The sequence below is a fragment of the Passer domesticus genome, chromosome 5 (genome assembly GCF_036417665.1).
Source record: "Passer domesticus isolate bPasDom1 chromosome 5, bPasDom1.hap1, whole genome shotgun sequence".
Taxonomy (NCBI): Eukaryota; Metazoa; Chordata; class Aves; order Passeriformes; family Passeridae; genus Passer; species Passer domesticus.
The window spans coordinates 34680073-34706213 of record NC_087478.1 but is presented as its reverse complement, the minus strand read 5'-3'; the positions used below and the strand labels follow the sequence as shown (position 1 = coordinate 34706213).

The 26141-nt window shown below is 37.8% G+C and overlaps 1 protein-coding gene across 1 annotated transcript in view; it reads right to left on the bottom strand.

Moving 5' to 3' along the window:
- Positions 1-26141, bottom strand: part of TRHDE (thyrotropin releasing hormone degrading enzyme) — a 200991-nt gene that overhangs the window by 66466 nt on the left and 108384 nt on the right. The window contains exons 7-9 of the mRNA XM_064419515.1: positions 22729-22794; positions 5475-5540; positions 2867-3054 (exon numbers count right to left, since the gene is read on the bottom strand). Of these exons, the coding sequence (XP_064275585.1) occupies positions 2867-3054; positions 5475-5540; positions 22729-22794 (320 nt within the window). The remainder of the gene's footprint in view (positions 1-2866; positions 3055-5474; positions 5541-22728; positions 22795-26141) is intronic.

The window sequence follows — 26141 nt, the reverse complement described above, 5'->3', positions numbered from 1 at the left end:
GGTTGATGGACGATTTCTGAAAGGTGAATGGCATAGGTACGTTTCCCCTTTTGCTAAATATATATGGTTCCTGTTCTTTGGTACTTATTTATTTATTTATTATGTTACTTATGTAACATGACTTTCAAATAACTTCAGCAGGGAAGTGGTAAATTATCTCTGTCTGCTAACTGGCTGGAGTAAATAACCCATCTGTAAAGCCTTCCTTGAGCAAGGGGTTTCTTTTCTGCTTGTGCTTAAAAGGAAATGGAAGCATAGAAAAAAAAACAATCCAAAGGGGGAAGAAACCTGCCAAAGGAGATAAATATATGTATTGTACTGTCTGTTAGGATACTAAATTCCTGGCAGGGCACACATGGATATCTTTCCCTGTGCTCTCTCTAGCACTAAATCTTATTTCCAATGTTTAGAAACAAGAATTGTAATAAAATCTCCTAAAAAACCCATCAGATTTTGCCCTGGTGGTATTGTCCTGGCCATTCCACACATGAATTTGAATTACAAATTCATGTCATATATGAAAATAAAACTAAGTCTACTTCTCACCTGTATTGGGTTTTCATGGCAAGGTTTTGGTGCGTTACAGGGGTGGCTTCTGTGAGAAGCTAACAGAAGTTTCCCCCATGTTCAGCAAAGCCAATGCCAACCCCAGGAGAGACCCACTGCTGGCCAAGCCCCATCAGTCACTGTGGTTGCACTTCTGAGGTAACATGGGGGAAAAAACTGCTGGAAAAGAGCAGTTGGAGAAAGGAGAATATGCGGGGGAAACAGTCCTCCAGACACCAAGGGCAGTGCAGAAGGAGGGGCAGGAGGTGCTCCAGGCACTGGGGCAGAGATTCCCCTGCAGCCCCTGGTGCAGGCCATGGTGAGGCAGGATGTGACCCTCCAGTCCATGAAGGTCCACGGAGGAACAGAGATCCAACTGCAGCCTGTGGAGGACCCCACAGTGGAGCAACCTGTCCTGAAGGACGGCACCCTGAGGGAGGGACCCACACTGGAGCAGTTTGTGAAGAACTGCAGCCAGTAGGAAAGACTCATGATGGAGCAGCTTGTGGAGGACTGTCTCCTGCTGGAGGGATCCCATGCTGTAGCAAAAGCCCTCCACCTGAGAAGGAAGGAGGGGCAGAGACATGTGATGAACTGACCACAGGTTCCATTTTTGTTCCCCTGCACTGTTGGAGGGAACAAGGTAGAGAAAATCAGGAGCCTGGAAAGAGGGAGAGGTACGGGGAAATTGTTTTAAGATTTTTGTTTATTTACGCAGTACCTTTCTCTGATTTGGTTGGTAATAACTTCCCACCCCTCCATCCCCTCCAACTTGAGTCTGTTTTTTCCATGATGGTACCTGGTGAGTGATCTCTCCCTGTCCTTATCTCAACTCATGAGTCTTTCATCATATTTTCTCTCCCCAGCTCATCTGAGGTAGGCAGTGATAGAGCAGGTTCGGTGGGCACCAGGCATCCAGCCAGGGTCACCCTGGTATCACTTACACACCAGTAGTCTTTACTCATACATTACATAACAGTTACTTTAATTAATACTGAATACCTAGAAAATCTATTTTTAAATGTCTCTAAAATACTTAGAAGGCTTAACATATCTGGTTTAGTAAAAAAAAAAAATAATAACTGCTGTTCTGAGTAGTAAAATCCACTCACATTACATTACACATATATAAACTTGCACAAAGAAAAATTTCAAGAGAGGAAGGGAGAATTTCTCTCCTGCTGCACTGAGCTGTGAATCATGAACACTTCCAATAGTCCACATTCAGTTGTTTAATCTCTTTTTCACAAAGAAACTAATTTCAGCCCAGAATTTAGACAGATGCTTAATACCCTGTTAGGTTGTTCCAATACAGCCAGAAAAACAACTATTTACTCTGTGTCATGTTTGAGTTCCATACTGTTCATGTTCTAAAAAAAGATAATGAACTTCTAAACATTTTCCAGTAAATGTTACTATCATTTTAGACCTTCCTCAACAGGAATATTCTACAAGCTCCAGATATGTCAATCAAAATTTTGTATTAAATTTTACTTTTAAACAATTTAAATCTACTGGACAAACACAGAATATTCCAGGTTAATAGTGTGCCCTCTTTCACACTGAGCATGAACAGGTCAACACAGAAACTTCAAAGGCGATCTTCAAATTCTCTAGCATCAGCTAGCAACAGCTATTCTTAGCCTTAAAATATAATGCCAAAACTCCTTGAAACAATGAGGATTCCCCAGGATCAGACAGGAATGTCAGTTTGTCTTTGGGATGAAGGAAGCATATAGAGTCAGCTGGAAGCAGGAAAAAAACAATCTAATAAATGGAAAAGGGGTAGAGACAGAGATGCTGATTTCAGCCAGTGTAACAGCTCCTACAGGACCCACTCAGCTGCCTCCAAAAATGAAAGAGCTGGAACCCCCTGCCTTCTACAGAGGTCTAGTTCAGCTCCTGACTCCTTCCCAAGTCAAGCAAGGTCTGTAGCTGACATATATTTACCTCTGCTTACTCAATGTATGAGCATTGAGAGGTCCACTCCAAACAATTTCTTAAGAACTATCAGACCTTCCAATCACATTCCACATTACTTCATGGAGTGTGACAAAATCAAAAGAAAATGGGAGGAAACAGATGAGTGATGTAAGACACTGCCACAGAGAATTGTCAGGATGCAATTGGGTATTTTTTTTCCAATTCTTTCAATTATCCTCAATTTTAATTAAGTTCAAATTAAAGTATTGCCACATGCTATTGATCCCAAGAAAAGCTCAGATTTCTAAAAAAACTATTTGCATAAAAATACACATATAAAGCACTTACTTAAGCAACTACAGCGTCTTGAAAGACAGTAATTGAGAAATGCAAGTACCTGTTGTCCCCACGGGCAGGATCCTTGGGTTTAGTATCACTGTCATAAACAAAACGCTCTTGGGAGATGATTATGATGTTGTCTGTAGTTTCATTTCCCAAGATAGTGATAACAGGATAGCCCATTTGTAGTGTCCACTGATCCATCACCTCTTGGATATTTACAGATTTTCCAACCCTTTTTAAAGCCTTGGAAAAAAAATAAAGAAAAGTTTCAATATACTGAAGCAGTAAAATATTTTTTTTTTTTTTTTTTTTGCCCCTGGGATCAAAACTGGTTTTGGAGAGTAAAATAACCATCACACATGTATACAGATACACACACACACACACACCCAACACACACACACCACACACTACATAATTGAACTTAAGGCTCTGTGTATCTTAAAAATAAATGTTGAGTAATCTAAACAGAGAGGAGAGTGACAGTCAGAAAGTCATATTTTCTGCATCATTCAAGTACTTCTGCTGAAACAGAAGAAATAACCTGCTTTACCGGATTTTAACAAGAGCCACAGAAATACTGGGTAGCTATTCTTAACCAGCTAAGGTTAAAAAAGACACAGCACTAGTTGAGCCAGGCACCTACAATAAGGCATGTTTGAAGGGCCTTAATTTCTAAAAATACAGGGCTTCTCTGTTCTGAAAATCAAAATGACTAGTTATTTGAAAATACTGTCCCTTATGTCCAAAGTGAGGCTATGTATACCAAGATATCCCCTGCTGCTTCATAAACTGCACCTGTTAGAACACATGGAGGATTAATGTGTTCATATTTGATTCCATATGTCAATAAAAATGCTGTTTTACAAGTGGATTTTCATCTGAAACACAAAGAGATACTATAGCATTGTGGGAGATGAGACTGCATATGAGGAGAAAGAGGCCTCATTTGTTCTTCGGCGACAGACATGCTCCTAGCTGTCGAACAGTCCGAGATCACAGACTGAGCAACCTCTGATGAATACAAGCAGAAGATGTCTTCAGAACTGAAGTTGCAGTTGCACTGCCTTAGGAACAAAGGGGCTGGCAACAAATGCATTTACAACTGAGGCAAACAGAATTATCAGCTGCAACAGTATATATGAGCACACAGTATAGCTATAGTGGTTATGGACCAGAATACAGTCTCATTTTTGTTCCACTTCATTAGCTGCAGATTCTGTTGCTCTTTCAAGACAACATTCATTCCTCCGACCTCCCATCACCCAGAACTGTCCCAGAAGCTTTAACAGAGGAAGAAAAGAAAGCTTTCTTGCTGTGACATTCAGCTACAGATTAAGACACAGATTTAAAAGCCTGACTGTATGTTACTTGTCTCAACTCTCATTAGCAGTCAGTACAGACATAAGACTTGGTTCAGTTGCCCACATGTAGGTGAATAATGACATTTGACCTTTTTCTGCCACTCCAGAAGAGCAGAGATTTCTCCATGTATCTTATGCTAAATTGGTTAGACACACCTGAATGTCTTAAACATCCTACTGCACCTAATCTGGCACTAGTTGCCTATATTTGAACAATTATCTCCAGTCTCTAGTCAACAGTCAGTGGTTCAGGTTTATTATAAAATAATCATGTAGTGGCTAGCCAACTGAATTATTCTCTAAGCTCTGCTGACTATACTGACTAGATTTCTGGGATTCCAGTTGTTCCTGTTCACTAGTGTCAAAATCCTAAAATATTCAACACATTCTTTCAGAACCATTGTATCTACAACAGACATGCTTCTCACATGGCAGCTGGAAGCCAGGTAGGATAAATTAAGGTAAAAGCTGTTAAAAGTCTGTGAATCAGCAACTGAAGACTCAGTGAGAAGAACAGGATCTTGAATACTTAGTTTACAGATATATACCTGCTTGTCTAGATGTTCTGATCTCCAGCTAAATCCTAGTTTTGGTGTCAATAGTTAAAACTAGATTTTCATGTTTTGTGTGTCTTGAACTGGTACCTGTGCCAAAACTCTCTGACTGTGCTCCACATTGCCCTCTACTCAGTCTCTTTCTGGGGAAGACTCAGGCTAGCTCAGACTAATCCCATAGGGGAGAAATTCAGGGACACTTTGCTCATCTTACAAATGATGAACCATTGTGGAGCCCTAGACCAAGTTCTAGAACTCAAGCCAACCCTGGATGTGAGAGTCCCTACAGCATGCCAAATATTGCAGTAAATAATTCTCTGTTTACATCATACTTTGAAGCTTTAATATTTTTGTCCTTCACAAAAATCTTAACTCCATACAAAATCACAAACACATGTGATGGGACTGCCAAAGCTCAGCACTTTCATGTGCTTTTCAGCTTATGGGTCTCAGTGTGCTGCCACTGAATTCACTGATAGATTCTGTGAAGTGTCTTTCTGCACATCAGTGACGCAGCACATGCAGGGAAATATATTCTAACATAAAAAAGTATAGAAATGCTGCAGAACTCATATTTTTAATGTTGCCTCTAGGTTAACTCAAATGAAACTTCTTTGCATCAGTTTTGGTATTTGCTCTGTGGTTTGAAGATCTCAATATGCACTATTCACTCCTGATCTCACTGAGAAAACCGCCATAGCAAATTCCTATTTCTCCCTCAATGCAATAGGTTAAAGTATTTTACCTTTGACAATGTGTTCCAAAGATCATTTCTGGCTGCATTGCCATACTTGTGAATGGTTAAATAGTCCTACAGAAATAAAATAAAAATAAAAATCAGTATTATAGTGCATAGGCCAAACAACTAGAGCTGTGCATCACTGCTATTAGGAGTTAAATCACATCAATGTTTGCATTTATTAGAAATATACAAATACGCAATATGTTCATCCTAAGGGAATAAATAAACAGTTTGTTAAGCTACTTTAAAATGCAAAAATTGTTGCTAAGAATTTCATTTACAACTTTAAATGCTCTTCCTTTTCTGTGTAACTCATTCTATAAGCTAAATATCTTTTATCTATCTATATATATATATATTTAGAATGTACGTCTAATCTTGGGAAAGGTTCCTATGTAATTCTTGGCAATGAAAGGAGAAGCTGCTGAAACACAGTTCCAGTTGCTATTTTAGCAGTTCATTCTGCTTTGTCTAGTGTCAAAAATTTGTGCACTTGGATGACAGTTGGATTCATTACAGAAGATTTAACTGAGCAATAGTCCATCTGAACTCCAAACTCTTATCTAGGGAGATCCTGGCCCTTCAGTGTCAAATACATCATCCTGGCAACTAGAGTTGCAACAGGTTATCACAAAGGTTCTCCACAACAGGGAGCAGTGGAGGACACGTGACAGGAATCCAACTCCATGGTTGTGCACAGGAAGCTGCAGGTGTGTTTCCAAGCCACCTGTGACTCAGTCTGAGGAGGCTGGAGGTTGTAAAATGAATACTTTCAATTATTCCACCAATTTCAATAACTGAAGGTCCATTCTTCTCCCATAATTACCAGAAAGATAATTCCCAATAAGCTTCCATCATATTACAATAAGTTCCAAAATTAATAATTTAAGTATATTACCAGCTTGGGTCTAGGTCTTTCAAGCATAAAATACTTGCTTTTTTAAATGACTTCTGGAGAGACAACACTGTTGTTTCCCACTATCCCATGTCCCTTGACAACAGTTCATTCAGTTACAGAAGTGAAATTCAGCAGTCATTATTTGAATAACATACATTTCAAGCATTTGATTGGGAGAATTAAGTGAAAAACACAGATCAGAGGTTGTACATCAACTGGTTCTCCTACAATTGGATTTCTACCATCTTCACTTTACACAATGGTAGAAGACAAACCCTAATTTACTGCACAATGATGACACTAGGACAAATTTGCTGACTGTGTTATCTGTGCTTTGTGTGAAGTAAGATACTTTGGGAATAATTAGTATTTGGAAAGCAAATTTTCTGATACACAAATTGTAGCACCTGTGACAGATTTAGCTTTTGTCAGCCAACTTATGGTGAAACAAACAACAACTCCCATTTAATCACAGACTAAGAAGGCTAAATGAGAACACTGACTCTTTAAATGCAGTGCTGAGTCTTAACAATGTCATGAGACTAACTCAGAAAAAAGACAATATTATACAGGCTGCCCCTATAGCACACTGTGCTTCCATTTTGTCTAAAAATACAGAATCATTTAAGGCACAGTGAAACATTCAATAGCTTCCAAGGCTAAAGAAGCTGAATTGCAAATTAGAAAGCTAAAATAAGAATAAACAAAAGTGGGACAAGGTAAATAAATAACAACAGATATACAATCCACATTTTAAGCAATACTAGAAAATGCTGCATATATTGTTCCTTCTGAGAGATGCTGTTAGAATCATTACAGAGCAAAATAAAATGGGGGGAACACTTGAGGACTTCATCCAGGCAATAATCCTGTTTACCAATCTACCATTAGACATTATATTTGACTTTTACATTTTGTGTTCAGAAAGACTGCAAAGAGATTAAATGCTTTCTGTCTTTTCTTTTGGATTTGGTTTTGTTCAGTTTTTTCCCCCCAATACATAGATTGGGAGGTTTAAATGTGGCTTGTCACTCTGTTAAACATTTATTATCCTCCAATCTAATATGTTCAGCTCACAAAGAAAAACAAAAGTAATCCTAACCTTTACCATGAAATAAGAATATGCAATAAGAAACACAACGTCTTGGTACGATCCTTGTGCCATACAGCCTAATTATCAATTTTGTCATTATGTCATGAAAGTTGCATCGAGAGCATAAACACAACGTAAAACTAGGAGTGTTATCAAACGCATGCACAAAAAGCAGTCCTAAGTGACAGCGTGTATCACATAGGCTTTCAGTAGTAAACTGACATTGCAATCTCAAATCTGAGTGTGCTTTCCAGAGGCACAAGAGCAAAAGGCTTCTGAACCAGGTCCCATCAAATATCCTCTTATTCCTATCCTCATATATTTTTTTCAACAATAACAAGTAGCAAACACCTGGAAACACTATAAAACTACAAAAGCATACAGTGGTACCTCCCACAACTGCTCTTCCATCATCCAGCACTTCAAGGCACCAGAAATCGTAAGCAGATTAGTATCCTTGCATTTAATAGTTATCTTCTGTGAATTCGGCTGGTTGCTTTCTGAACAAATCAGCATTTGCAACACCTTATGAAAAAGCATTTCTCACTTCAGTGATCTGTTGTGTGATACATGTTCCAAATACCTGCCTGTCCGCTGGTTTCATCTGCTGCTTCCTACTTCTAGCTTTAGAAGAAGAGTGCATTACTGTTTCCTACTTCACTCTCCCCAAGCCACTCATGTTTTTACAGATCATTATGGAACATGTACAGCTTTTATATTGAGAGCTCTGCCTGACCCAACCACTCCCAGCTCTGCTGCAGTTATACTGCCACCCCAGCTGCTGACTCCAAAGGTAGTTTGGATAGTTTTTGACCCTGCCTGACCTTTCATTACCAGATGATGAGCCTCACTTCCTCTTCCATTGACAGGCATTCAGCCTAAAAATGAAAAGACATATCAGCATCCAATACATCCCAGGAAATAGTAAAATAGGAGTCAAAGATCTATACATACCCTGCTTGTCTATTCTAACGATGGAACAAGCAGGAATATAATCCATTTTTCCTCCTGGGGACTCATATCTAAGTCTTAAGCAGCTTGCAGAGGGGCAAAATACATGCTCTCATTCACTGTAATTCTCCAGGGCTGGAGTATTAGCCACCCCTTTGCCTGTACATTCACTAGAAAAACCAAAGCAAACAGAACAGAGATGCAAGCCACAGAACAGAAAAGGAGGATGACACTGAAAACACAGCTGTCTGAATCTAAGCTGTGCTCAGCACAGCTCCAAAGGAGGCAAAGTGACTTAAAGCCACTTTTCATAAACACATATGCCCAAAACCATCTGTCTGCAAGGCTGCTTCCCATCATAAACTTGCAAGTCTATCACTGACAAAAGCTGTTCCATTGACTGGAGTATGCTGGAACATGAAGATATACATTAGCCACCTTCCTGTCAGCTATAGCCCTACAGTGTATGTGAACACAAAAGTTGGCATGCAGATCCCTTTAACACCATAAGACTCAAGAGTGCTCTTCTACAACTCTTCCATTCTCCTTCAATGTAATGCTGCCTCTAAAGTTTTTCATTGTCATGGAGAAAGCAGAACTTTTCAGACCTTAGGAACTGTCACACAACATGAAAATCAATCAAAAACACACACCCAAAAGTAATCATTTGGGTTTACATTTTCAGCACGCATCCTCTTGTAATAGTCTTCCTAATATTTTCACATTAAAACATGAAGCCACTCTTTGCCAAAAAGAATAATGGAATGTGATCCATTCACTTCCATCAATAAAAAATTAATCAGACAATGCACTTTTCTAACATGTTTTAGCAAGTCTTAACATTAAGTAAATAAATAAATAAACAATGAAATATCCTGATTCTGTGATACCATGAAAACAAAGTCCATTCATTGCACTACCATAGGATCCTTCTAAAAATCCCAACAGATTTAGTCTACAGTATAATGTGTTATCAAACAGTAATCTTAATTCCCCCCCCAAAAAAAGAATTAAAAGGCTCAATGCTTTTGACATTATTTCTTGCAAACTGGAGAAGATAGCTTGAACAGTAGTAGGAACAGTGAAAAATATTAAAAGATTTTGAAAGATGGTTTCAGTAATGCTGTACTGATTAAGCTTTCAGACCTTTTATTGTACTAGATATTTTTAAGAAAAGGAGATTACTTAAAAGGGAAAAGTATTTCATTTCTTTGCAATATTTCCTATTAACTAAGCTTCTTGGTTACAAAATAAATGAACTACTCCTCTATCCAAACATGAAAATGCTCTCAACTAACAAAAGGTAGTAATTTATAAAATACAAAAAAATTAATATGAAAAAGTTAAGCAAGTGTAAAAGAGTAAGTCTCCAAACATGTGTCTTACTTTCAGGGGAGATTTTACATCTATAAACAGAAACTGAAATATCAAATCTAGGACTAAACTCCTTTCTCAGTTAATCTGTATGAAGCTGATTGCTCAGCTGAAGGAACAGCTCCAGACTTACATGAGTGATGCTGAGATCTGAAACAGATTGAGTAACTTCGTTTTTCTCCTAAAGATAACTGGAAAATTCCACTATATGAAGGACGAAAATGTAACAAATTATTTTCATCTCCAATTCTTGTGGCTGTGTTTCTCCTTTCTCAAGGCTCAGGTAAAGCAGACCTGCCTCTATCTACCTTTTTTGTGTTTCATTTCTACTCCTCAGTGCTCATTCTCCTCCCTTTGGCCTACAATATGTTCTTGTTCAGTGGTTTTATACACGACTGCTGTATATCACTGAAGACTTAGCACTACAAATAAAAACATTTACTTCAGGTAGAAATCAGTCTCTAAGGCTCCAGGTATCAAATCCAGTGTGTTTGTTTTCCTAGAAATTTATATACCTAATCTTAAGCTAACAGACACTATCTGACAGATGCTGACTCTAACATGCCCCTTTTTCCTCCTGTCCTTCACACTGCTAAAATCAAATCTGCTACCACATATTATGTTAATATTGCCAAAAAAGCTTGGGCAAGGGTCAGAGAGTAGTGCACGTGGTCACAAAGGTGAGTGACAAACAAGAGGGACTGAGAACCAGTGGCAAAGGACTAACAGCAAGCTACAAAACTCTGAAAATCCTCATAAGAGAGGAAGACTACTAAACAGAAAAGCTAAAATAGCCAACTAGATCTGCATATTTTTCAGCTTTACAACAGACTAATCCTGAAGAAACAGCCATAAGGAAGAGAAGCGATCACCCTCCCAGCTGGGCAGTCAGCCAAGCAACAAAGGACTAGGTAAATTCACCTTACTGGTCATGGTCAACACTCTGTAAGGCAAATTAGTTGGGGGTTAACTCTATTTGTGTCAAGAATTAATTTGCACCAGTGAGTCAAGCTCCAGAGCTACCTCCAAACTGAAAGAACAGCTGTTATCAGACCAGTTGTCAAAGCACTACTGCAATGCCAGCTAAGAAAAAATCTGGAAAACAGGTTTTTCCTGGACAAGTAAGCCAAACAACTGCTTCACTTTCTACATCGTTTTGCTAGAAGTGCCCAAAACTGCTTTCAGGCAGTCTAGTAAGAAACTGCCAACATACAGAATATGATAGAGTCATAGAATATATTTTCATCATAGTTTCAATCAGGGGATCAAAAATGTTGATTTTCTTCCTATACTTTAATCTATCACTGCATTAAAATGTTCTTCCTACAAAAAATAAAAGTCAAGAATTTGACTAACTAAAAAACCATTTCAACTTAAAACAACAAAAAGGCAACATCAAAATCATACTGAAATAGCAAGCACATAAGGAGTATAAGGTAATGCCTACAGATAGCAGTCCTGACTATATAGGTAGTCCTTACCTAGTATTAAAATTATCACATCACAGTCACAGCATCAAATGCACTCCTGTATCTGCCTGGAGCTACAGTTTGATGATATTTCGGTGGTACTGCCAGACTAAGCAGGTCCCACAACCTTTGCTGTTCCTTGGACCCCGTGCCCCTGTTTTTGATGCTCCTTTGCAGACTAGACCTCTGAAATGGCCTATACAGGAGTGAATCTAACATTCCCCACTAAGGACACCATTCCTTCCTTCCTTGATCAAGTTTACCAAGGAGGACTCCAAACTCTTTCACTGGTACAGATGAAGTGGGGTTGGGTGGCCATGAATGGAGGAGAACAAGCAGCTGGAAGCAGCATTAAGGAAAACAGAACAGTGGTTTCCTAAGCCAGTGTCCTGTGCCAAGTATTATGAAAGAGACTGGACAGAAAGATACACAGTGGTGATTTCAGAATATAGCTAAGAGAAGGATTATCAGTGCATCACATTTAAGGCGAACGAAATTTCATTTTGAAGTGTATTGCTCTAAAAGCAATGCTCAAATGTTCTTTTCAAATGCTTAAGTAACACTATCATAAATCAAAGAAAGGAAATAACATTTAACTTCAGTTTTTAAAGTGTCTACATGGGGCTACCATGAGGTTTAACTAATCCAATTATAATTCCCACCTTCTGCAGCTTTGAATTAACTTTTGTGTTACCCTGTTTAAAATGTCTGCTAACAGGAGCATCTTAGCTAGCTTCTAGTTCAAACTCACAAGTAGGTAAAAAGAAGCTTTAAAAAAGCCCAAAAGGTGTGCAATATAATTCAAAGCCATCATACAAAAATTCACTTCAGCTGTGTTTTGCCTTCTCTTTGGGTTACTATTTCAGTGAACACATAAAATCCTACAGAAGAAACTCAGTGGAATCCTATCACTGTACACGAGCTGAAATTCCAGCCCTTAAATTCCAAAAGGTGCATTTAGACTTTTTTCACGTACAACAATGATATAATTCTGACAAACCAGCAGCAACTAGAAAATACCCAGTCAACATGTAATATCTACAATTAAATCATTATGTCTAAACAGCAAGCTATAACTACTAATCAGGAAGAGTGAAACTGGAACCACACATGGAAATAAATCTTAATTTTCTCTGGAGCCAATGATGCTGAATGGGCCACATAATTATAGCATTTTACTTTGTCCTTTTTTCCTTTGTAATTCATGATACTCCCATTGATGCTAACAATAATCAGATCAGCAGAACTGACATTTTTGGCATTGTAAGGGGTAATGGGAGTTTTAGCACTGATTTTATGGGAGAAAAGTTAGGGCAATGTTGAGAGTATCTCATCCATGGTATTAAAAGTATAACATTCATTTAGAGGATCCAGACAGGACCTGTCCCCTGTTATATGCAGGCTGAGATACAGGAGAAATCAGTAAAAGAAAGCAGTCAAGAGTGATTATTAAGTGAATGGGATGGTTTTCTTTGCTCTACTCTCTGCTTGTTGATAAGAAACCAGTACTGTAAGATAGAAAGAAGCCAACTAAAATCAACATGGCCCTTAAATTTCATTCCAACACAAAAAAAAAAAACGAAGAAAAACTTCAAGTGACTGTAAGGAACTCAATTTTTCAATTAGTAATCTTCTGCGCTGCAATTCTGTGAACCCGATGTAAATGGGGCATCTAAAACTGATTAAAAATCTGTATTCCGGCAAATTTCCAGACATTTTAAAATATATCCTGTTTTGCTGAGAATCCTTGTTAAAATATCAGAAATCTTAAACTGAGAGGTTTATTTCCCTTGTAAAATTCAACTTCACCTTTTAGCTATGAATATGAAGAGGAGGGCGGTTCCATTTTGAACCACAGCAGCAGCAGTTGCAGTGTGGTGGCAAAGCAGTTTGTAATGGAAGTCTAAAGGGAACAGTTAGAAGGACTGCAAAGTTAGTGCATGGCAGAGTCTGATGGTATCTGCTCTGCAGTGAGAAACCTGCTAGTACACGAAGCTTGGCTTTAAAGAAAAATGTATTTGATGCATTACTTGGTAGCAGTACTAAAATACTGCGCTAAGGACAAATCCTACAGAAATAAAGCACTCTCTGAAATCAAACTGCATATATTTGACTGAATTTGTACATTCATTTAATTCTGTCTTGTCGGGTTGTACAATACACTTTAATCTAAGATATTGCTCAAAAAATATATTCTTAATGTACACACACACAAAAAAAGATGGAAAGTTTTCCAGACATATTTAGATGGCACCTGCTAATTGCAATAGGTTGGCTGCTCATTCCACTGCATTAACTTGAACTATGCCCAAGAATTGCTAACCAGGCAAAAAAATCTCTGCTGTACTTTTCTGTAACAATTTTCTCTGTATAAACACCAGATTTGGAAAGAAGTTATTGCTACTTATTATGAAAAGGTATCCATAAACCAATCAAGAAAACTTGCAAGCATGTCACCATGTCTAGATCATAAGGACCTGCAACACTTGTACATTAACAGTGAATAACAGATAGAGAAGCAATGAGCAAATGTTTCTCATTGTGCAGAACACTTTTACACAATTCAGTCCCTAAAGCTGCACCTTTTTTTTGCCTGCATGAAGACACCTTAAAAAATCATTAGCCCTTACATCTGGCAATATGTGTGTCAACCTAGCCACAGTAACTGAGCTTTAAATGCATGTAGAGAAAGGAAAAGGAAGAGGAAGGGGAAGAAAAAAACAGAGGAGGAAGAGAATAAAGAGATGATAAAGGAGAGGAGGAAGTTTTCACAACAGCATATTTTGTCCAGCATGGACTCAGGATATTTTTTTCTGAATGTCCTCCACTAAACTGAAGTAGATTGATTTATTTAATTTCCAATATATATAATGGGTTAACTAGGAGTTCAATCCTGCAGTATTTGTTTTGAAAATATCCCCACTGACTTCTAAAGAGCTAATGGAAATTCTGATTGCATAAGAGCAGCAAAATCACGCACAAAATGCTTCCCTTCCAGTGCCCTGTAAAATCCACTGAGCTGCCTCGTAGCAACAGAGGTAAGGTTGGCACTGAGCTGCTATCAGGAAACGGTGTAATTATATTCCAAAAGAAAACATTTTTGTAAATAGCTGCTGAGCCTGCTGACATTATCTGGAAATTCATACCTATCACTCTTTCTCTTAATAATCCCTATAATAAAATGAAGGAGAAAACAGTCATAACTGAATTTCATATGCAACAAAAAGAAGCTCACTGAAGGCATGCCAAGTGAATAGCTATGCAGTATGTGTAACATGACTGACTCTAACACTGCCATAAAGGGCAATGCTGTTCTGAGAAAACAAACTTTGTTTATACGCAGTGTGTACACTAATTGTTTTTCTTTTTGTAAAGGCTTTACCAGCAGAGCAAAATAACATTTTATGCTAGCTGAAGAACATCATGACTTTCTCCTAATTAAGGCAATACCACCCATAACCTTGCTCTGAACCCAGGCATTGGGGACACCTCTGGCTTTTGAGGTCCAGCAGCAGCTACCCTCACGACATTTTATGTTCCTTACTGCAACCTCCAGTGTGGGCAAAGTGTAACCATGTGAACTGAAATCCTGTCTTCAAGAGTCTGTCTTAGATTGAATTCTTCTCCAAAATTTTAGTCAACACCAGAAAGTACTGAAAAATATCACATTTTACTTTTTTTTTTATCCGAGTGTCCTTTCCTTTGCTGTCCCCATGCACTGGAGCACAGCTCTAAAGGTGAGAAGGAAAATGATCTTGTTTCTGGAAAATGCTTTTTCCTAACACTGATCACTTTTAGATATCCCAGCAGTGATAGAGACCTTCTCTCTCCCTGCACTGACAGCTCACAGCTGCTTATGCTCAGAAGGAGACTCAGTCCTGAAGCAGAAAGCAAAGAGCCCATGTCTCCCTTCTCCTGGCACCCCCCAACAACTGGGGAAGAAAACTGTCTGATCCAAATGCTCCAGGAACACAAAGCAGAGCAGAAAGACAGAAAGGCGATAATATAACCAAACAGGAATATTCTGCTAATGCACCATTTCAGGAAGAAGCTCTCTTTGCAGAGCACCAATGTTATATGGGGCAAAACCACTAGCACACATGATGTGCGGCTGCTAAAACTGTGGGTGAATTATGTTCAGCCTTGCCAGTGTTCTGCCTTCAAAAAGGTAATAGTTACACTGTAGAACTGCACATAAACCAAATACCCTCACTCTGTCTGTGGATCAGCTTGTTGCACACCAGGACAGCACTGTGGTCTCTCGGTGACTGATCCTGATGTGGCATCTGTTCTGAATATCTGAAGTGGTTTATAATGCTAAACATTTCAACAGAATATCTTCTTGGGTTTCAAAACAGATATCCAAATTTCACAGCTCTTTTTCATTTTACTCACATTGGTCCAACTTCCCTCCAAATGTACAGGCACTCGAATCTCATTAATCTCTTTAAATAAATACTAGTTCAATGATCAACATTTTCTGGAGGCCCATCTTGGTGTCTTCACAGGCAGAGCAGCAGCCACACAGCTGACAATGATGCCAGTGGAAGCTGTGCTTTGAACACATAAACTCTTCTGATCCCTAAGTGCTACGACTTGGGAGTTTTGCATACTTCACACCTATGTAAATTTTAACTTCAATTTCTCTGTGCCTAGATCTCCACTCTAGCACCATGCCTTTCTTCCCTATGAGGGTTCTGTCCCCTGCATTAACTGTTGCTGATGCACTCTGATACCACACTGGATGACATTTAAGAAAATTGAATGTAGCAATTCGGAACTGGGCTACAAAGCAAATGAAAATTATATTAAACTATTGAACAGAAGAACAATTCAGTTAGAGTGGTCCACCTTGTGAACTGAATCAGCCATTGTCCTAAGTAGAAAACACTAGGTACTTGCATACCTGAAAAACCTGGTAAAGGTGCACACACAGAAAAAAAAGAAAAAAAAATTAACTTCAGCATTTCTCTAAAACTTTACATTTAAATTATGCATCTTCAAACACAATTTACCTTTAAGCATTAGCATTTTGCTAGACACAGTATACTCAAATACTCTTGGAGTTTCAGGAAGAATTTCCATTTTTGGAGTGATACCCAAGTCTGGCCTTTACTATGCTATAAGTCTTTAACATTTTCAAAGGAAAAAAATATTGTGACATGACAACTTATAGAAGTTTCTTATGCAAGAAACTGACCTACTGTTTTTTACTGACCTGTGTAAGTCAAAGTGCAAAAAGCTATAGGAATTCAGTCCGTAATGCTGAATTCGTTTAACAAATGTAAACTAAAATCCAGACTGATGTAAATTAGAAGCAAAAGAAATGCTGAGGGGGCAAAAAAGGTGAAAGATACTAACAATCTCATATGATATGCACTGTAGAAAACAGAGATGTCAGCTCCTATGAGATGTCCTATGATTTCTGAAGTCCTCCCTTTAACATGCTTAAGATCTCCAGTTACCAATTCTCAGATAAAGGATTGGTAGCAACTACCTCAGACAGTTAATTGCAGAATGTACATCCTTGGTGATACTTTGATGTTCGCCAAGGTCATACACTCTGATTTTCTAAACCAGAGGAGGTGGGTGCAGAATCAGCTGAAATGTACTTTACTCATCATCTAGCAAATGCACCATCTGTAACACCAGAGGTACTGTAGATGTAAAGATGCTCCTCCTGGGTGGCAAAAGTTACATCCTTTGACTGAGCAAAAGAAGACTCCAGGTAGTTCCATGTTCATTGTTGATCTGAAGGCAGCAGTTCACTGCTTAACTGACTTAGATCCTAAGATGCCTGATTTTTTTGTCTTTGCAGATTTTTTATGCTTTTACAGAAAACTCCTAAAAAGAAATCTCTAATGATGTCTCATTAAAGACAGCAAACAACTAACTGTTATGAATTGGTAATAAAGATATAATAAATAGGTATTAAATGGTACACTGTTTAATACACTATGTAAAAAATAGATTATCATATAATACCATGGAAATAGATGAAAATATTTCATGCATTACTATTTCATGCACATTGTAGGTGTCTAAAAAGCAGTGTGGATGAAAGGAAGTTTAAATAGCCAGCAATATGATACTAGGAAGTGACTGAAATCTGAAGCTTGCTGTATGTAATAGCCTGAACACCACACTTCCCCAGACAGATCCTGTGAAAGGCTGACTAATTTGTTTCAATACAGTGGCCATTCTACAGCACCAAAAGACACAGTATCTATCCAAAGCACTGTATGAAAATTCTTCCAAATGTACAATGTGAAGCCTAAAAAGTAGTTAATTTATCACAGAAGCAGAGGTTCCTACGGTAACTAATTCAAACTGCTGATGATGCACTAAATCAGAGTGAGTGATGAACACATACACAGCAGCAAGTGAAGTTCAAAAGGATACAGATCTATGTGATCAATGAGCTGTCACACAGCAAATGAAATGCAGTGTTGACAAACGTACAGTAATAGAGATGAAGCTCCAAAATAATCAAACCAAATACAAGAAAATAAACTAATGCAGAAATATCCCATTACAGCACTGGAGGTGCCTTTTAAAACACATCTACTAGACATTCAAATCACTGGTACTTCTCTCTCTATTTAATTTGAAAAAAATAAAAACCAAGCACTGATTACTTGAAGAGATGCATTGTCATAATGCCATAAAATCTTCCCAAAAATGCAATCCAGTGACACCAGACATGTAAGAAACCATCTATTTCAAGCACAGAGTTGGAACAACAGCCTACAGAAGAAAATCTCACACAGACCAAGTATCGTATTGCACATTTCCACCCTGAGTGATGACTGAATGATAAGGCCAACCTCTATCAATCTGTGCTGTTCAGAAACATAATCAGAGCAAGTGGTGCTGACCAAGCCTCTTCATATTTTAACCACCTTCTTACCTGATTAATAGCTTTTTGACTGAAGAGCAAAACCATTTTGTAAGAAGAGTACTGGCATTCAGTGATGTGCACTTCTTGAATTTTTCCAGAGCATAAGAAACTGCACATCATGAAAGATGCCAGAACTTTTAAAAAGACAGAAATCACCTGCTGTGAGAAGGAAGGATTTATTAGACATTTTCTACAAAAATAATAGCTGTAACTTTCTCATATGCAAGTGTTACCAGCTGTGGCTCCTACTGTCATTATTCAATTATTCATTACAGCCAATAGAAATACATTCTCTTTTGCTTTTTTTCTATAGAATGCTACAGTGAGAATGTTCTGTCTGTAACTAAATCTCCTGTTTGAAATGCCATATTATTTAAGACATCATATCTTTGAAGGGCTTTTCAAAAATCCTACCTTCACTAGTCTCTTGGATGCAGCTTTATTGTGGAACTGCCACACTATAATCAAATGCCCTTTCAAGTATATTTGCCATCATAGCAACAGTCCAGTTTTCTTGACAGATATGAATCTCTACAAAGACATCTACACTGTAAAAAAAAAAGCACTTCTACCAGAATTTTACTTCCTTGCAGACTCCTTAACAGAACAGTTTGCTGAACTGTAACAGATCACATGGACATTTGTACTTTTCCTTCGGATCATATTTATTGGTAAAAAACATCCACCAAAGAACCTCATTCTCCTCCATCAACTTTTCTCTTCTTTTTAATACAATTGATTGTTTTCTTTGACAAATACAGGATTTTTCACCCCCAACCCGTCTCCACCTGCTCTTCAAAAAGTCACATCTCACATGTCATCTTTCTTACTCACATGCCAAGTGAGTAAGAAAAAACAAGCAATTAACAAATAAGGTAGCAATCCTACTTACTTCTTGTTCTAAACCTTATTTTTTCCTCTCCTTAACCCAAAGTTAAGTTACACCTTATCTTTAATCTAGATTAAAGCCCTAATTCTTTAGCTCCTAATAAAACGATGAATCATGCCTTGATTTGGATGAAACCACAAACAATGCAAACACAAATAAAGAACAATTCATTTTTGTTTACGATACTTTAATAAGACTTCAAAATTACTCTTTTTTATCATCTGTTAAACACTTAAGGTCATAGCTAATACACTAAAAAGAATTTAAATAATATTGTTTATAACAATATAGAAGGTTCCTGGACGGTGTGGAAGTTAACTTCTAGACACAGTTGGTGAGCAAGACAACTAAAAAAGCTGCCCTGTAGGAGCTCTTGTTTGTGAACAAAGATTGGTGGGTGATGTGATGATTGGATGGCATCTTTGGTGCAGACATTATGAAATGATAGAGTTTTCTTGGAGAAGTTAAGTCAGCAGAACTGCTACCTCAGCCTGTTTATGACACTTGTTAAGAGAGCCCCTTGGGCTTTTGACTGAAGAGCAAAGGAGTCCAGGATGGCTGAACATATTTAAGAAATTCTGAAGATGCTGGAGCTAGTCATCCCATGTGTTGAAAGACAAGCCAGTGGGGAAGACCACCAGCCTGACTGCACAGAGAGCTTTGTCTTGAGCTCAGATAACAAAAACAAGTTTATGACCTTTGGAAAAAGAGGCAAGCAGCTCAGGAGGACTATAAGGGCGTTGCGAGTTTATGCAGGCAGAAACCTTGAAGAGTCAAAGCCAAACTAGAACTTTATCTAGACACTGCTGTAAAACACATTAAAAAATGTTTATATAAATTTATTAGCAACAGATGGAGGGCTGAGAATCTCCATTCTTGGCAGAATATGGGGAACAACATGGTGACAAAGAATGAGGAAAAGACTGAAGTACTTAATGCCTTCTTAATCTCAGTCTTTCATAGTAAGACCAATTGTTCTTTGGGTACCCAGCCCCCTGAGCTGGATAACAGAGAGCAGAACTGAAGCACCAAACATCTGAGAGAAAATGGTCAGCACTTTTACACCACTTAGATACACAGAAGTCTATTGGAAAGAACAGGATCCATTCAAGGGTCCTGAGGGAGCTGGCAGCAGTGCTCACCAAACCACTTTCCATCACTTTATCAACAGTTCTGGCTCACTGGGTAAGTCCTAGACAACCAGAGGTTAGCAATGTGACACCCATTTACAAGAAGGGCTGGAAGGATGATCTGAGGAATGATTGACCCCAGTGCCAGGAAAGGTCATGGAGCAGATTGTCTTGAGTGCCATCACACAGCAGATGCAAGACAACCAGGGTGTCAGGCCCAGCCAGCATGCTGTAAGGAAGGTCCTGTCTGACCAACCTGACCCCCTTCTGTGACCTACTTTGTGGATGAGGGAAAGGCTGTGGATTTTGTCTACTTAAACTTACTAAAGCCTTTGACACCATTTCCCACAGCATTCTCCTGGAAAAAACTGGCTGTGGAGGTCTTTTAGAACTCAGTTACTCAGCAAGACATTAGAATGACACAGGAGGAATGAACCATCAAGTGCATTTTCAGAATATTTGTTATTTGAAGAGATTTATAAATAGTAGCAATATTTAATTTTGCTATTCTACAGAAAGGACATTTAGTTGAATATTAGAATTACACATTAAAACAGGATTCAAGGCATCATAATTCAAAAACCCAAGTGATGGTACCAAGCTGAAGAACTAAAATGCCTATACCCGTGCATGAGAGAAAGGGTCAATTAGTCCTCCAGTTTCCCTTATCATTAGCAAAGCTATAGACCCCCAAATGTACAGTGCAAGAACAGTATTTTTTTAGATTTGCAAAATAAAAAAATATAAATTATTGACAGATATTTCCAACTGTATAATTTGTAGCTCATGAAAAACTTATGAACTTTATGTTTTATTTTGTTCAGCTTGAAAACATACACATGGAAAATCTCTAGCTGGATTTCAAACTGGTTTTAGTTAAGATAATCATCTTCCTATTGAACTGATGCCAAGACTTGTACTAGTCAGATTTTCACAGTTAGATTTTTCATAGACTTTCATTAACAAACAGAATGGTTTCTATTTAGAGCCAAACCAGTGAAAAGCAGAAATAATAGGAAACCATTCAAATCAAAAACCAAAGCTCCATTACAACTTCATGGTAATTATGATTAATCCCTGCATAGCTATTCTTTGATCTGAGTATTTTTCTCAGTCTATTTCAAGACAACTTGCACACTCTTATTTCTCAGGCAAACGTAGAAGAAAACAGAAAAACAGGGTTTCAGATATACACACTAAAACTTTTCCTTTCTAAAACCCTAAGTGACATACTCCACCAGGAAAAAGTGCTACTGAAATCCTCTGTGGATGGATCTGTCCAAACAGAAGTTTCTGGCTGGAATATGGAGTTTGCTGGACTAAGGACAGAAGTCATATTGTACCCTTGACATACACAAGATTTTATGAAGGAAACTTCTGATTTAGAGAGTTCTCATCTGGATGAGAAACTTATCTAATTGATCTGACCTGATGTTACAACTAAGCAAATGATCAAGCTGGTCCCATGTGTTAAGTTATGCTACAAATCCTGATTGTACTGTAAATTCTCCAAAAAGCTGCATTTCCTCAGCAAGTTTCCTTTCATTGCCTTTGCACGGAAAATACCTCTCTGACATGACCAATGTATTCATTTAATTTTTGGTTTATATTTTATCTTCCAATTTATTTTGGTTAGAGGTAGAATTATTCTGTTAAAAAATGACCTGATCCTAGACATAGTTTATTTAAATTTCAAAATGAAAAGCTTACTAAGAACAGATAAGATTGATTACTCCTTCCAACTTAGCATAATTGTATTTCAGGTGAACATCAATTTACTTTAAAGGACACTTCTAAGTAGCAGGCTGTATCATACATAATTCATCAATCACAGCTGCCTGTAACATGATTTACTCAAGCAGATTTCAGTGGAATAGAGGGAATTGCATTGTTTTTTATGCTTTGGCTTGTTTGTTTTTAAATAGTTTACGAAACACTCATTTGTCCTGAATTATTGCTGAAAGGAGTTCATCCTTGGTAATCAGCACGTTGAGTTTCTTTCTCTTTGTATAGAAATTTTACCTCTTTAAATTTCTTTTAAAAGACAGAGTGAGTTTTCAAAACATCGTTAAGGCAGAGAGCACTCCATGCTCATTAAAGGTAAAAATAAAGTTCAAGGATTTTGCTACAGAGGAAAGGATGGCAAGGGATTTATCTCAAAAGCATTATTCATTTTAGGGCTGTTTATTTTCCAGCTGCCTTATATTGTTATTATTTGTTAGACCAGCAGTCAAATGCAGGTGAAGAGAAGTAGCTGCTTCCTCAGCTAGTCATTCTCATAGCTGTCACACGTACAAAGTGGCTTTTATGTGGCACTCTACACAAAACTGTATGCCAGTTGAAGTACAATCACTTCATACATCAAGAAATATAGGTGAAACTGCATCTTCAATCAAATTCAGCTTCAGGAACATGGTAGTACCTCAGATGGTCCTAAAGTAAATAAACATTTCCAGAAGTTGATGCAAATATAGCTTCAAAAGAAAAAAGAGAGAGGAAGAGAAACTGCTAGAAATACACATCTACACAAAGATGGAAATGGCTTTACTTACTTGCAAACCCATTTGAAACACAGAGTGACCCATAAAGCTAGCCAACATTCGAATCAGAGCTGCACCCTATGGGAAATAATAGAGAAACAAAGTTATCAGTTTTGAATTCCAAGATAACACAATAAATACTCTCAGAAGCAGGCAATTCCACCAAACACTAACATGCCTGAAACCTGTAACTTATACAATCTTTATTTGTACTAGAATGCAAAGGCTTACTAGGAAAAGTGAGGGGGCAAAGTGATAATAAATATTAATAAGTGATAATAAGTGTTAATATCCTGCCCCATACATTGAATAAGGCGCAGGTCAAACAACACACTCTCCCCACTGCGGGAGCATGCATGTGTCAGTTCCACAGGTGACTGACCCCAACCTTTCTATGCACTCAACAGAAAGGCCTGGTTTTAAATGAGAGCAAAGAAATAGTGCCAACTGCAAATTCTACCTCAGTGATTATTCATAATACTTTTATCTCCATTACACTATTGTACCTCGGGATTCAGTGATACTACTTCCCTTTGTAACAGCCTTCAAGATCTGGTGACTAAAAGTGAATAATTCCCATTAGAATTTTATAAGATGTGGATATATATATTTGACTTATTAATAGTCAGGTTATTTTCCAGACTATCATGCAAAGAGGTAAGTACTTGTATAGCACTCTACTTATAGCAGTTCTTAGCCTCTTCCTCTTCAGGCAAAGCAGAGAAATCTAAAAGACAAGTCATTCTAAATTCCAGTACTTACTGCAAGAAACAGACAGATACTTGCAAGAGCAGCTTTTTTTAAGCATCCTTTTTGTGTTTTCTCACACACTCTCAGAAACACAGTTGTGGTGTATTTTCCCTTTCCACAAGTGTTCCATTTCAAGCAGAAATAACTTTGCAGATCTGATGTGACCATTTAGCTATAATATACCACTTTACAACATACTTTCAATACAATCAGTCTTCCAATCCCAATATTTACATGTTACACTTAGTACTGATCACCATACAAGATGGAGGACACGTGTGATTGCAAATCCATGAATTAAAGGCTTAAAGAAAACATGATGCTAGAACTCAATCACCTCATATAGAGATGAAGGTCCAGGAATCAGGTTAACACTCAACCAGACAATAATTTAAAAAAAAGGCAACATTACATAGGTTTCTCTATGGTTTCTCTATTTCAGAAAATTCAAGATCAGAATAATGTTTCAGAGTACTGTATAATGTATCACAACTAATATTTACTCTCACAGTGACACTGCACACCTTTTTACTAATTGGAAGATACTTAGTTTCACTTACTTGAATTTATCTAGCTTCAGCTTTCAAAACAAGACTTTATGTCTTTTCCTGCTAAATTAAAGATCACAATGGTTTGGAAATTTACCTGTTGTCCAATTTTTAGATCATTCTATACTTGTTGCACTGAATTTTTTATACAGTGACTATTTTTAAGTACTGAATGGATCTGTAATAAACAACACTTGAATTAATGATATAAATCAAAAATATTTGTAAATTATTAGTAAGTTGTAAGAAAATACAAGTCCTTCATATAGGCAGAAAAACCAAACATTATATAGGTTGCAGAGTAACTGAGCTGCTGTTAGGAATTGAATAGTGAATAAAACAAAACATGATTTTTTGCATTATTAACACTAGGATATGTTGTTATGGTGGTATATAATCTTACTGGAAGACAAATTATGTCTGGAACACATTGCAGAATAGGAAGTAACACCTTTCAAAACAGATTATTACCCGAGCAGATAATACCACAGGTCAGGAAACATTATTGCCCTTATGTTACTAGAGAAAGAGATTGAATGAAGTTCTCAGAGACATATAAGCTGATAAACAGTAGATAAATCTTTTTAAGCAGATAAACAGAAGATTTTTTTAAAAATCTTATAAATAGGTAAATCCTACTTATTCTGTAAGTAACTTGGTCAGGGCAATCCAAAACATCTGTAGTAGAAACAAGAAACCCATAAAACATACCCGACAAAATCCTCAACAAGAAGACATTTTTCCATTCATCACATATCCCTTTTCCTACTCACTATTTAGTATTCCAGGATGCCCTGGTTTCCTTCTCACAGTTTAAACTTCACATAGTAACAAAAGACATATATTTATATAAGCACCTTGACTCTACTGACTTCTGTAAAAAGTAAGCAAGCTAATAGTTCATATAATCTGGCCCATAGAGTCTTTTTCTCTATCCAGAGACCAATAATTATCATATACACGTAAAGAAACTATAGAATTTCCCTTACATGTAACATTTATACACATGTTGGATGGCTGGCCATATTATACAGCAAACAAAATAAAACAGCAAGAAAAAACTGAATGGAGAGTCAAGGTACAAAGGCAAGACCAGATAGATTTCTTTTCACAGCTACTTTAGAAGTACTTTCTACCAATTACCTTCAGGAAACTCAGAAACCCTACTTAGAGCTTGCAGAACAATAGGCTTGTCATAGTTCTGCCATCTTCCCCACCCAGGGAAAGCAAATGCTCTCTTGATGTGTTTCAGGAAGGGAATGGATTCAAAAAAACAAGAGAACCTTAAGAGGGGAAAAACTGTCCTCGAGAAATGGGAGAAGAAACAGGAGCAAACGAAGCCCTTGTTGTGGAGGAAAAGGAAATGGGAGGAAACCATTCGTTTCACCTTTCCTGAACTTTTGAGAATAGGCAGAACAGAGAACAATGATACATTCATAAGAAGCTCAGAAGTTCTCCACACGTTCACAGCCCTGGAAAGCAGAGCATGATAAGGCAGCAAACACTGTCACTGATGAGGGAGGAAGCAAAACAGGTTTCCAGGCACAAGGATGAAAAGCAAGAGCTATAGAGAGTAACTGCCATAAAGAAGAGTGGCTTACTAAAAGGAGAAGCTTGGAAGATGACCCTAAGCATAGGGTTGTGGGAGGTGCAGAAAGTATGTACAGTAAATTCAGTTATAGGACAAACATAATACATAGCTTTTGAGGTCATCTGAATGGCCCAATGTGGCTGACATTCCCACTGCCTATCTGTCTAGCAAGCAGCAAACTAGATGGAGTCCAGAGGACTTTTGCTGCCATACCTTCCAAAAGCTTCTTGACCTAGACCTAAACCTACAGAAAAATCCCAACGAATCTGTCCTGCTGCCGGAGATGCCCTTTGTAACCTATCAGCATCACTCTCTGAACACCCTGACATGCAAGGAGCCTGCTCCCCACTTCACTCTCAGAGCCACTTCTGTTTTGCCAACCTTTGTCCAACAGAGGAACAACACAGGATGTCTTAAGAAGTGAACTTGCCTCTCGTACTGGGCAGAATGACTGTTTATTGATGATTTAAGTGCTTTCCTCCAGGCAGTGGATGACTCAGTACCTTGTCAAGAGGTAAAGCACATTGGTTTAAGAG